General features: G+C 42.4%; 1 protein-coding gene across 1 annotated transcript in view; it reads right to left on the bottom strand.

The window, feature by feature from the left end:
* LOC115477859 (putative tetratricopeptide repeat protein 41) overlaps window positions 1-14,060 on the bottom strand; it is a 72,795-nt gene that overhangs the window by 29,811 nt on the left and 28,924 nt on the right. Inside the window, exons 6-8 of the mRNA XM_030214970.1 lie at window positions 10,768-11,230; window positions 1,838-2,077; window positions 891-1,089 (exon numbers count right to left, since the gene is read on the bottom strand). Of these exons, the coding sequence (XP_030070830.1) occupies window positions 891-1,089; window positions 1,838-2,077; window positions 10,768-11,230 (902 nt within the window). The remainder of the gene's footprint in view (window positions 1-890; window positions 1,090-1,837; window positions 2,078-10,767; window positions 11,231-14,060) is intronic.

Raw genomic sequence — 14,060 nt, 5'->3', positions numbered from 1 at the left:
TTATAAATGGAAAGCACAGCAATGATAAGGGACATATGTACTACCTGAAAGTTACTCTACTGATCTAATTCTCTAACAGCCACTTCCCAGTGATCTACAAGCATGAGGATGTTATAATGCCGTTATATCACTCCATGGTGCGACCACACCTGGAGTATTGTGTTCAGTTCTGGTCGCCTCGTCTCAAAAAAGATATTAAAGGAATTGGAGAAGGTGCAGAGAAGGGCGACAAAAATGATAAAACGGATGGGACGACTACCCTATGAGAAGAGGTTGAGATGGCTAGGACTCTTTAGCCTGGAGAGAAGGTGGCTGAGAGGTGATATGAGAGGTTTACAAAATAATGAGCAGGATAGAGCGGACAGATGTGAAGCGTTTGTTTACGCTTTCTAACAATAATAGAACCAGGGGACACAAGATGAAATTAGAATGTGGTAGGTTTAAAACAAATCAGAGAAAGGTTTTCTTTACTCAGTGCGTAGTTAGACTCTGGAACTCATTGCCGGAGAAGGTAGTGACGGCAGCTGGCCTTGCTGAGTTTAAAGGGGGTCTGGACAGATTTCTGAAGGAAAAGTCCATTGATCGTTATTAAATTTTGGGTTTTTTGCCAGGTTCTTGGGGCCTGGATTGGCCGCTGTCGGAGACAGAGTGCTGGGCTTGATGGACCTTTGGTCTTTTCCCAGCGTGGCAGTGCTTATGTACATGGATTGCCCTCCCCCATCCTCTTATTTTACAGCTCTTTAGAGGTTGAAAACCAACCACTAAGAATAAGATGGAAATGCAAAATCCAAGCAGGAAAAATAAATGGAAAACCTATGGGAGGGTAGACTCTAAAGGAGAGGGAAGTTATAGCACTTGAAATAATTTTACATGTGTAAATGGAATCTTACCTTGGACTGGAAAGGAAATTATACAGCTCTTTCCAGCTGCCAGTCATTTTAATATGCCAAGGTAATTCTTGGTATGTTCTTCTTGAAAATTTTTGCTTCTGGAAGTACTGAATTAGAACTTGGTGCAGAGCTGTCTTTTTATGGTTCATGGGATTCTGGAAGGAACTAGGACAGCTTTCATTGACAGGGGTAATGACACCTGGTAATAGAACAAATTAGATATCATTTAAAACACTAGTAATTAAGAGTGAATTATTTTCCTATAGAATATTTGTGGGGGGGGGGGGGGGGGGGGGGGGGGGGGGTTAATTCTGCAGCAATTATGTGGTATATTTTCTAACATTCTTTTAAATATTATTGCAATGTTTATTGCTGTAACACTGCATTTTTGTTATTTGTAATAATGTTTTTTTAATAGTTTATATAGACTCCTTGAAACACGGTGCAGTGTTGAATCATTAAGAGCCCTGTTTACTAAGGCACGTTAGCGTTTTTTAGCACACCTACAATTAGCGCACGCGCTAACTGTGCAAGTGCCTATAGGAATACTGTAGGCATGTACACGGTTAACACACGTACATGGTTAATGCGCGTTAAAGACACTAACGCACCTATTACGTGGCTTAGATGCATATTTTCAAAGCACTTATTAGCCTCCCAAAGTGCTTTGAAAATATGCCTCTTAGTAAACAGGGCCCTAAGAATCACAGATAAAAGCTTTAATTTTCATATTGGGTGCTCCTTGTTGGAAGAGCCTTGATCCATTTCCCAATCCCGTTTTCCTGCTGACAGCAGCCTCCACATGATTAAAGCTGTATCCTGCAACTCCATTTCCTGACTGTGTAGTTTCAGAACATGAATATTCTTGTGTCCAGACCCTATTACTCTTCTTATACCAATCGTCCATCCTTCTTTATAAGTATAACTTCCACCGTCTCAGTCCTCACCCAGCAAGCTGTACTCTACAGCTTCCTTCAAAGACTGATGATGGAAACACAGCAAGCCATCAGGCTTTTCCTGGATCCACTTGAAGGTAGCAGCACGAAATGCTGCCCAGTGAAGAGAAGTTACTTCATGTTCATTTTTATATCCCAGAACATTCAAAAGTTGCAAGATATCATGCTCAGCCAGGCCACAGCGTGAAACACTAATTAAACATAAGACATCCACCACCCAGCCTTTCAGTCCTATGAACAAGAAAGAAAGCATTAAGGATAGAGTATTTAAAAGAAAGCATATCTAGAGCAGCTGTGAATCAAAATCTTGGAAATAGTGCAAGTTATGTGTGGGTATACTTCCACACATTTGACCTGCTTTTATCTCTCAGAGTATTAATGGTGTTCTTTATATAAACATTGATTCTTTCTAGACTTCTATCAAAAAGCTCAAATCCACACTGACAAATTATTCCGACCACAGTGCAAATCTTTAAGCTTCTCTCTGCTTCTTAAGTGTTCCCTGTACATCCCAATGTGAATGCAGAGGTGCACTGTGGCAACTGCACTTTGTTAGAGGTCTGGGACAGCTGGGTTTACAGTGATTTGGCTGATATCTGCTTGGAAAAAAGCTATTACACTGGTCAAGTTTCCTTTAAATGAAGCCTATGGGGATCATTTTCAAAACAGAAGAACATCCAAAAAGTGGCATAAACCAGCAGATGGACGTTTTTCACGCAAAATCATCCAAATGGCTATTTTCGAAACCCACTTGTTAGACGTTTTTCTATGCTGCTCATATGCACTGCATCCCAATTACAAGGGGGCATGTCAAGGACAGGATTAGGGCGTTCCTTACACTTTGACGTTTTTGCGCCATAATGGAACAAAACAAAAACGTTCAGGGCTAAAAGACCTGTTTTAATAACGACTAAAAGTCACAGAAAAGTGTCCTAAATGACCAGATGACCACTGGAAGAATAAAGGAATGACACCCCCTTACTCCCCCGATGCTCACTGACCCCCTCCCACCCCTCAAAGATGTGAATGAAACCGTACATACCAGCCTCTATGACAGCTTCAGATGTTATGGCCAGTCCTATTAGAGCAGAAAGAGGTTCCTGGATTCGCCTAGTGGTTGGTGCAGTGTAGAGAAGGAAACCGAAGCCCATAATCCACTCTGTTACACTTCTGGTGGAAAATGTCAGGCCCCCAAAACCTGCCAATAACCTACTGTACCCACATATAGGTAACACCTGCAGCCATAAGGACTATTGTACTGGTGTACAGAGGGGGACTGTAGGTTTTTGGTGGGTTTTGGAGGGCTCACCGTACAATATAAGGGGGTAACAGTGAGAAGTGTACCTGGGACCTTTTATGTGAAGTCCACTGCAGTGCCCCCTAGGGTGCCCCACTGCTCTGCTGGGATGTCTGGGTGGCCAGTCTAATAAGAGTAGTGGCTCCTCTTATATCCCAATGGCTTGATTTTCTGCGTTTCCCACTTGGACTTTTTTTGTGTGTGTTCAAAAATGGCCTTTATTGACTTTTTATCAAATTTGTACAATGTTAGTGTTTTCCTGTTTTAAATTGTATTGTATTGAACATTTTTTTAAAAAATACACGCATTAAGCAGAAAGAGCTAGATTCTATATATGGCGCCTGAGAAATTTGTGCTGAAAAAAAAAATCACACCTAGGTGTATTCTATAAAGTATGTCTAAAGTTAGATGTACTTTATAGAATACGCCTAAATTTCTAAGCAGATTATAGAATATGCCAAGCGCCCATCTGCGCAACTAAATTTAGTTGCAAAAAGCTACGCCAAGTAAAACTTGGTGTAAATGCCGACACCTAAATTAGAAACGGACCAGGTATATTCTATAACCACACGCATGGATTTGAGACATGCCCATGGCCACACCCCCTTCCCAAATACACGACTTAGAATTTATGCGCATCAAGTTACAGAATACAGACTTATTTTTGGTAAGTCGCGGTTTGAGAGCGCAACACCTCTCCATTTAAAACTTCATTGGCTTCCTATTATGGAACGAATAAATTTCAAAGTCCACACGATGATTCACAAAATTATCTACGAAGACTCCCCAACTTACATGTACAATCTGATTGACATTCCTACCAGGAATTGCTCTAGTTCTTCTCGAACTTATCTAAACTTACACCTTCCCAACTGTAAAGGAAACAAATACAAAACATATTATGCATCCAATTTCTCCGTTATAGGCAGCAAGCTCTGGAACATCCTACCAAGATCGATTCGTATAGTCAATAACCATCTACCCTTCTGGAAGCTACTTAAAACTCACCTTTTCAAACAAGCCTACACATATGACTTGACTTAAATTAGAAATCCATCTGCGATACCTGGATCTGACTACTTGGCAGAACTTAAATATGCTTTTTCCTTTTGAATTCATCCCTCTCCGAACCATTATTATACATTCTTTATTCACAATACTTTACCCAACTTACACCCTCTTCCGTTCCCTACCTCTTCCACCTTCCTCCCTTATCCTTTCTTAGTCCACCTCTTTATATACTATATTTAAATGTTTTATCCATTTTGTGCTATCTTGTAAATTTTTTATTGTAAGCCGCATTGAGCCTGCTAACAAGTGGGAAAGCGCGGGTTATAAATGTTACAATACAATACACTTAGACAGTTCTGCGTGTAAATTCTAATTAATGCCAACTAGTGTCAATAATTGCTTGTTAAGTGGTAATTATTGGTGCTGATTGGCTTGTTAAGTTGCACGCACAAATCCAGAGTATGACTGGATTTCTGCAAGCAACTTAAGTCACACTATATAGAATCCCAGGGAAAACATCTAGAAAAGGTCTAGGTAATGGCCATTTTCGAAGAAAAAAAGATAGACGTTTTTCAGCTTCAAAATGATCATGTTCGCTAATTGATTTTTGGACATTTTTTGCAAAACATCCAAAGTCAGTTTTATCGAAAATGCCCCTCCACATCACTCCAGATCTCCCCAAGCCATACCGACATCCTCCCACTGTAAATCCAGAGCTCTAGCAAAGTACAGCTGTCACATTGGGTGATGTTACTGTCCCATGCTATGTGTTATTTTAATTGATACCTCTTTTTAATTCCTACAACTCACAATAGAAAATTAGCTAAATGTAGAACCTGTCTCTCCTCCTCTTTAGGTCATCAGGTTTCAGGAATATGGGAACTGTGACCAGTAGTGCAATTTTGAAGCAAACATTTATGAGGAGGTTGGGAGAAGGCCATTCTAAAAGAATCTAACAAGGACATCAAGGCAAGGGAACAGCACATGCCCTTTTCAATAACAGCTCAAAGCAAGTTTCTTTTTATGTATGTTTTATTGTAACCCACCTAGAAAGATTTTAAATAAATAAATTCAGACACAGTAGGTATTTTCCATCACCAAAGGGCTTGCAATGTAAAAGGTCCAATATTGAAAGGGTAATATCTAGATAACTTCAGCAGTTTTCCAGAAATTTCCCTTTGCTGCAGCTATCCAGGGATATTCAGCAGCACTTTTCTGATAGCTCACTTTGGCACTATCTGGATAGTGCTGGTGAAGCACATAGGCCATCCTCAAATTTATCTAGATAGTGGCAATATTCGGACCACTAACTGGAAAAATATCTAAAGTTAGGATGACAAAGTTGCTGTACTAACTATATCTGGTTAGATATCAGGATAGAAGTCTAAATGCTGTCGCTATCTGGATAGCACTGGTGTATTCACCACTGCATCTGGGCGTTTAGCACAGCTCACTATCCAGATAGTGATGCCGAATATCTGAATTTCATTTAAATGCTGTGGTTGGTGTGTTAAAAAATAACCTGCCCATGGAGTTTAAACATTGACCTGTAAGTTTGTATTTAAGGTCATGAAGGGTTAAGTGACATGCCCAAGACTGCATAGTGGGATTACAATACTGGCCTCCCTGGTTCTCTGCCCCACTTCTCTAACCATTAGAGATAGACTGGGATAATCGGGACCCAACTAGCTGAATGAAAGATCTCATTTTTTTTTTGACCAAGCTGTTTTTTCCTGCTACTTTGAACTTCCAGCTCAGCTGGGATCTAGCACCATGAGTTTTCATTCACATTGCTTCAGGGGGGGGGGGGGGTGCCCCTATTTTGTAATCCCTACTCCCAGCTTACTTTAGTCTGGGGATCACAGCAAAAATCTTCAGCTGGGACTCATGCCCCAGAGCTCCTTCTGGAACCCTACAGTCATGAGCTCTATATCTTCCCTCTGGGAGGTAATTCTCTATAGATCACCTAAAGTTAGGTGCCAGGATGATGAGCACAAAGCACAAATTCTGTAACAGTTGTGTGCGTAACTGCCATTATAGAATACTAACGTAAGTCCATATTTACATGCCTAACTTTATGGCTGGCAAAAATGCTTGCACCTGAGGGGTCCTTTTACTAAGCTACGTTAAGGGCCTATGTGCATACAGCATGTGCCAGATCAGCACTACCGCTCGGCTAGCGCATGAGCTGGGCGGTAATTCCGAATTTGGAGTGCGCCAAATCCTGCGGTAGAAAATAATTTTCTATTTTCTAACATGGGCCGCTTACCCAGCGGTAAACAGCAGTTGGCGCGCACTGCATGCTTATCACGCGGGTAGCGCATGATACCTTACTGCTAGGTCAATGGGTGGTGGTAAGGTCTCAGGCCAAAAATGGACGAGTGCTTGTTTCAATTTTAGTGCATGTCCATTTTCCGTCCCATTAAAACGGTCCTTTTTCCTAGACTCAGTAAAAAATGGCCCAGCGCGCGCCCAAAAGATGCACTCACACTACAGCGGCTTAGTAAAAGCTTTTATATTTTATCATACTGGCTTTGTACCTTCAGATTCTAATTAATAGGACGGTTTAGTTATGTTTTAGGGTTAATTTTATTATTAATACTGTAATTCCAGGATGTTTGATCTGGCTTCTTTTAGTGTAATCTGATCTTAAACTGCAGAGGTAAAGGTGGAATAGAAGTTCTGGTGTAACATAACATACTTATGATTGCCCACACATTTAGGAGACTAGCATCACATGCTCACACTGTAATCAAGTGTCCACTGTTCAGCATCATCAGTACAATTTTTTTAATGGGATGGATACTTTTTTTAAATGAACTATGAGCTCCTCTGCATGAGAATATCAGGACTTAATCTTACAGTCTCTAGATTGCAGTTCGAACTACAGCATCCTGCTTTACTTATGAACAACAAAGCAAATTATTCTTCTTTAAAATCTTAAACACTTAGGAGACTATTGGGCTCATCTTAGAAAGAGAAGGGTGCCCATCTTTCAACACTAATCGGGAGATGGGCATCCTTCTACCAGGGTCGCCCAAATCGGCATAATCGAAAGCCGATTTTGGGCGCCCTGAACTGCTTTCCGTCGCGGGGATGACCAAAGGTCCCGGGAGCATGTCGGAAGCGTAGCGAAGGCGGGACTGGGGCGTGCTTAACACTTGGGCGTCCTCGACCCATAATGAAAAAAAGAAGGACGTCCCTGACGAGCACTTGGCCGACTTTACTTGGTCCATTTTTTCTTGCGACCAAGCCTCAAAAAGGTGCCCAAACTGACCAGATGACCACCGGAGGGAATTGGGGATGACCTCCCCTTACTCCCCCAGTGGTCACTAACCCCCTCCCACCCTCAACAAAATCTTTAAAAATATTTTTTGCCAAGCCTCAAATGTCATACCCAGCTCCATGACAGCAGTATGTAGGTCCCTGGAGCAGTTTTAGTGGGTGCAATGCACTTCAGCCAGGCAGACCCAGGCCCATCCCCCACCCACATGTTACACTTGTGCTGGTAAATGTGAGCCCTTCAAAACCCACCAGAAACCCACTGTACCCACATCTATGTGCCCCCCTTCACCCCTTAGGGCTATAGTAGTGTTGTACAGTTGTGGGGAGTGGAGGTTGGGGGGGCTCAGCACACAAGGTAAGGGAGCTATGCACCTAGGAGCAATTTCTGAAGTCCACTGCAGTTCCCCCTAGGGTGCCCGGCTGGTGTCTTGGCATGTGAGGGGGACCAGTGCACTACGAATACTGGCTCCTCCCACGACCAAATGGCTTGGATTTGGTCGTTTCTGAGATGGGCGTCCTCGGTTTCCATTAATGACGAAAAACAGGGACAACCATCTCTAAGGACGACCTAAATGTTTGGACGTCCCCGACTGTATCATCGAAACGAAAGATGACCACCCGTCTTGTTTCGATAATACGGGTTTCCCCGCCCCTTCGCCGGGACGTCCTGCGAGGACATCCTCAGGAAAACTTGGGCGCCCCGTTCGATTATGCCCCTCCAAGTACTACACTGTGAAGTGGCTTCACATGAAACATAATGCAAAATGCTTGAAAATGCACACAAGACACCAAAGTCGATGCGTTTTGTTTTATTTTTTGCACAAAGTGCACTTTGGTGAAGTCACTTTAGCAAGATACACTTTGCGGTAGTAAACCTTTGCATGAAGGTTTATGTAAATTTGGCATTAATTAGCTGATACAATACAAAACCATACAAAGCAGCTCATTAATACATACAAATAGAAAAACAAACATGCAAGAAAAGACTTTGTGGGCCTGTTTTCACTGAAAAAAATAATTATACCTTAAGAGCTGTTCTTAATTTTTTCAAAAAATGCTCCATAAACAATATACCTCTTCTACGTGGAAAAAAATCAAAAAGCACATCAGTCCAAATCGGAGGTCCCTCGGACCCCCCAGGAAGATCTCAACTTCCTATGGTCCAATTAGTGCAGCGTTCCCCTTCCACAACCACTCACTTCCAACCCCCCCACCCCCACCCCAGCCCTGCCCATTCCCCAAATCAAACAGCTGATCAACGAACATCCCACCACCACCTGCGCCATCTCTGCACAACTTCACTCATTCCTAGGATCTGGGGATGATAAGGGCAGGAGTGACCACCACTTGATCCTGCCCCACAGGATGCTAGCATCAAAATGGCACAGTGACACCTAGTGGTAGACTCATGGTATTATCACTAGGATCTTTACTTGGCAATCTGATCCTTAGCAGTAGTACTATCAAAATACTGCTAAGGATTAGTTGCTCTGTTTTGAAGAAAGCTAACACCAATTGTGAAAAACACTTTTTGGCTACCAAAATCTTCAACACACTTATCACAAAAAGAGAATACTGAACCAACTTTCAGTGGGGAAAAGACCACAGACACACTGCAGTGTTATACATCCCGTTCAAACACGATATAACCGAAATCACAAATGAAATCAAACACAGCCTCCAAACAATAAACTCATGGGCGGATGCATTCCAACTAAAGCTAAACACAGAAAAGACACTATTAGGTGTATTTTCAAAGCACTTAGACTTACAAAGTTCCATAGTAACCTATGGAACTTTGTAAGTCTAAGTGCTTTGAAAATGAGCCCCTTAGTCTCATCCTATCCTCACAATATAACACAAACAAACCCAATACTATAAACACCCCAGACTACACCCTTCCGGTCTCAGGCAGTCTGAAAATTCTGGGAGTCACAATTGACCGAAATCTCACACTCGAAGACCATGCGAAAAATACTGCAAAGAAAATGTTCTACACAATGTGGAAACTTAAAAGGATCAAACCTTTCTTCCCAAGGGAAGTATTCCGCAGCCTGGTACAATCAATGGTACTAAGCCATCTAGACTACTGCAATGCTATCTATGCTGGATGCAAAGAACAAATCATTAAGAAGCTTCAAACCGCACAAAACACAGCAAACAGACTCATATTTGGGAAAGCGAAATACGAAAGCGCCAAACCCCTAAGAGAAAAACTGCACTGGCTCCCATTAAAAGAACGAATTGCGTTCAAAGTTTGCACCCTGGTCCACAAAATCATTCACGGGGAAGCCCCAGCCTACATGTCAGACTTTATAGACTTGCCTACTAGGAACGCAAAAAGATCAGCATGCTCATTCCTCAATCTCTACTGCCCCAATTGTAAAGGGCTAAAAATAAAACCACATACGCAACCGGTTTCTCCTACATTTGCACGCAACTATGGAACGCACTACGGAAGGCCATAAAAACAATGCAAGACCTCACTATCTTCCGAAGGCTACTGAAAACTGAACTGTTCAAGAAGGCATACCAATAACACCTATCCTCAAAACTAAATAATAAGATTGCACAGGAACTAGAATAATCAAACTTTTTACCACTTGAATAAGTAACCTCTCCGTTAATAATGATCAAGCACTATCACTTTAATCCTTATGTCAAATAAGGTCTATCTATAGTCGATGACCTAATGTATGTTACAATCCTATCTATCACTCAGGAACTTATATGCTATACCATAAAGTATTCTTCTTTACCATGTATGTATGCACCTTAATGCAATGCCTTTGTAACTGTGCTACCTGGAAATGGCAACCGCCACTACGGCAAATGTAAGCCACATTGAGCCTGCAAATCGGTGGGAAAATGTGGGATACAAATGCTACAAATAAATAAATAAATACACGTCCCAAATATAATATCAGGCTCAAATTGCTGCAATAACAGGTGAAGTGTAATCAAGTTGCTGGTCAGAAAAACCAGCAACAAACAGGTTGTCAAAATATCAGGGCACAATATCAATGCAAAATTTAATGCAAGAGAATTTCTCTCGTATAAAGACTCAACAGCACTTAGTAAAGTGCATGCCTCCACTGCATGCAAATCGCTCTCATTAATATTCACTGTGGATATCCTAAAAACCTGACTGGCTAGGGTGACTCCAGGACAGGTTTGGGAACCACTTACCTAAATGGAGATGCCCAGTTAACAGAATTACCCCCTAAGCAACTTTCTTCTCGCTTCACTCTCCTTTTATTTATCTGTTCATCATTCCACAAATGAATTTCTTTGTAAATACAAGTTAAAAATTTAGTGTGCCATTTACCTTTGTCAGGGATGTGATGAGTTGACAGCACTTTTCTTTTTTTGTTCTTTTTTTTCTTTTCAACTGCCCAGCTATAATCTTCAACCCAGCGTTTATAGACTAATGCCAGAAGCTCCTGAATAGACACGGCCTGTAAGTATTTGCCAAGGCACTCCATTTCCTTTCTATACATGCCACATACTCTAAGCTCGCTGGCTAATATTGCAAGCTGTAGTGGGCTCCGGATTTCTTTTTTACTTGTGATGCTTCGTAGATCACAGTGTAATATATCTTTACATGGCATGGACAACTGCTGCTGAAAGATGCTTATTCGTGTGTCTTCATTCGAAGCATAAACAACCTCAGCCAAACGGACATCTGAACGAGCGATGAGTGATTGATATGACAGGCAACTAGAAGTTGTGGTAATAATGAATTTTAAATGAGGTGGTAAAGAATCTGGCAACCAAGAAAAATCTTTTACCTATGAAAAAGATTAGAATAAAAGATGAAACAATGTGAAAAAATACATCTCTATAGGAGGCAAAATCTTTCTTTAATTAAAAAAAGTATTTTTTTTCCTGTGTCCATCCATCAAGAGTATATGGTCTGATATATATAAAAATGCAGTTTGGGCAAATCCTCTCACCCCTTCATAAAATATTCCTTTTGCTAACGTCATATCACCTCAGTCCATTACCAAGAAATTCAGTAATCCTTTCAATCTGAGTTTCCCCAAGTGGGAGAGCTGTAGCACAACAAGGGCTTACAATCTATTGGCCTTTTATCAAGTTGTGCTAGCAGTCCCCAATGCAGCAATCCCAACAAAGCCCAATTATTTTGAATGCACTTTGTTGGCATTGCCAAGCAGGAACTGCTAGCGTGGCTTGATAATGGAAACCCAGGACACCCATCTCAAAAATGACCAAATCCAAGGCATTTGGTCTTGGGAGGAGCCAGCATTCATAGTGCACTGGTCCCCCTCACATGCCAGGCCACCAACCGGGCACCCTAGGGGGCACTGCAGTGGACTTCACAAATTGCTCCCAGGTACATAGCTCGCTTACCTTGGGTGCTGAGCCCCCTAAACCCACTCCCCACAACTGTACACCACTACCATAGCCCTAAGGGGTGAAGGAGGCCACCTACATGTGGGTACAGTGGGTTTCGGGTGGGTTTTGAAGGGCTCACATTTACCAGCACGTGTAACAGGTAGGGGGGGATGGGCCTGGGTCCGCCTGCCTGAAGTGCACTGCACCCACTAAAACTGCTCCAGGGACCTGCATACTGCTGTCTTGCAGCTGGGTATGACATTTGAGGCTGGCATAGAGGCTGGCAAAAAAAATATATATTTTTTTTTGAGGGTGGAAGGGGGTTGGCGACCACTGGGGGAGTAAGGGGAGGTCATCCCCGATTCCCTCCGGTGGTCATCTGGTCAGTTTGGGCACCTTTTTGAGGCTTGGTCATGAAAAAAAATGGACCAAGTAAAGGCGGCCAAATGCTTGTCAGGGACGCCCTTCTTTTTTCCATTATCGGCCGAGGACGCCCATGTGTTAAGCACGCCCCAGTCCCGCCTTCGCTACAGTGCCGACATGCCCCCATGAACTTTGGTTGTCCCTGCGATGGACTGCAGTTGAGGATGCCCAAAATCGGCTTTCAATTATGCCGATTTGGGCAACCCTGAGAGAAGGACGCCCATCTCCCAATTTGTGTCGGAAGATGGGCACCTTTCTCTTTCGAAAATGCCCCTGAGAGTGACTCTTGTGGCAGTTGGTTTACAAACCATATTGCATTTAGTACAAGTCTAAAGGCTGAACATAAGCTTGGGCTCTAACTGCATACAGGCTACAACTTATGCTAAATGCTGCTGAACAAGGATGGAAGCAGAAAGAAGATGCTGAATTCGCTAATTATAGTTACAGTGAATGTAACCTCTTCTGACAACTGCCAGCATGGAGAGAGTCTGTGAATCTGTGCTAATTGGGAGTTGGAAGCTACATCTTGGTGCATATAGAGATATCTTAATCTAGTAAGCCTAGCTGTGCTCAAAATGAAAACTATTAAATGTGACATAAAAATATTACCGTATTTTTCGGACTATAAGACGCACTTTTTTCCCCCAAAATTTGGGAGGAAAATGGGGGGTGCGTCTTATAGTCCGAAGGTAGCGTTTTTTGACCTCCGTTCCGTACTTACAGGATTCCATGTTCCCTGGTGGTCTAGTGACGTCGGGGCAGGAAAGAGCCCCCTCTTTCCTGCCCATCGCGCTGCTCTCCGTGCTTCTCAATGCTTTCCGACGGTCTCGGCACGGAGAGCAGCGCGATGGGCAGGAAAGAGGGGGCTCTTTCCTGCCCCGACGTCACTAGACCACCAGGGAACACGGAATCCTGTAAGTACGGGACGGAGGTCCAAAACCCGGACAAGACGCACCGGAGCACCTAGGTTTTAGAGGAGGGAAAGAGGAAAATTTTTTTTTTTCCTATTTCCCTCCTCTAAAACCTAGGTGCGTCTTATGGTCCGGTGCGTCTTATAGTCCGAAAAATACGGTAGGTTGTCAGTAAAAATTACTTTCATGAGCTAGCAACCTCAATCCTCCTCAACAGGGCTGGCTCTACCAGTGAGCAATAGTTTTTCACACATGGTCCAGTTTGTCAGCCCCTACTGGACTTATACAAAAGAGTCTCTGTATCCCTGCCCCCTCCCCCACTCCATTAATTCCGTAAGACATGAAGACTCAAACATTTGATCCTGTACTACAATACACAAATTTATTTTAATTCTTGAAGAATACATCAACCAGACTGCTATATTAGTTTATTAGCACCCAATTGTGGAATGCGCTGCCAAAAGTTGTGAAGACCACTCAAAACCATCTCAACTTTAGGAAATTACTTAAGACCAACTTATTCCGGAAGGCCTACCCCCTGGATCCAACATAAAACAGAAAGTAATGCGAATCAGCAGATAATTGGACCACTGTGGACTCTCATACCTTTTCCCACTTTCCCTCTACACCCTATTCTTTCTATCCTCGCTGCCTACTTTAATCTATTGTATTTGTTTTCTGCTGGATTGGCAATAGCTTTTTCGGCATATTGTAAGCCACATTGAACCTGCAAACATGTGGAAAAATGTGGGGTATAAATGTAATAATAAATAAATATAAATATAAACTGGGAGAATATAATGAGGCCATACCTCTGCTAAATGAACCACATTGACTCAAAGTAGATAATCAAATTTTTTTCAAACTTGCTTGCATGGTTTTTAAAGGCTTCAAGGCTTATGCTCGGAGACAATAATCCAATTCTTAA

Source organism: Microcaecilia unicolor, chromosome 9 (assembly GCF_901765095.1).
Source record: "Microcaecilia unicolor chromosome 9, aMicUni1.1, whole genome shotgun sequence".
NCBI classification, from domain to species: Eukaryota; Metazoa; Chordata; class Amphibia; order Gymnophiona; family Siphonopidae; genus Microcaecilia; species Microcaecilia unicolor.
This window is presented reverse-complemented; position numbering and strand designations above follow the sequence as displayed.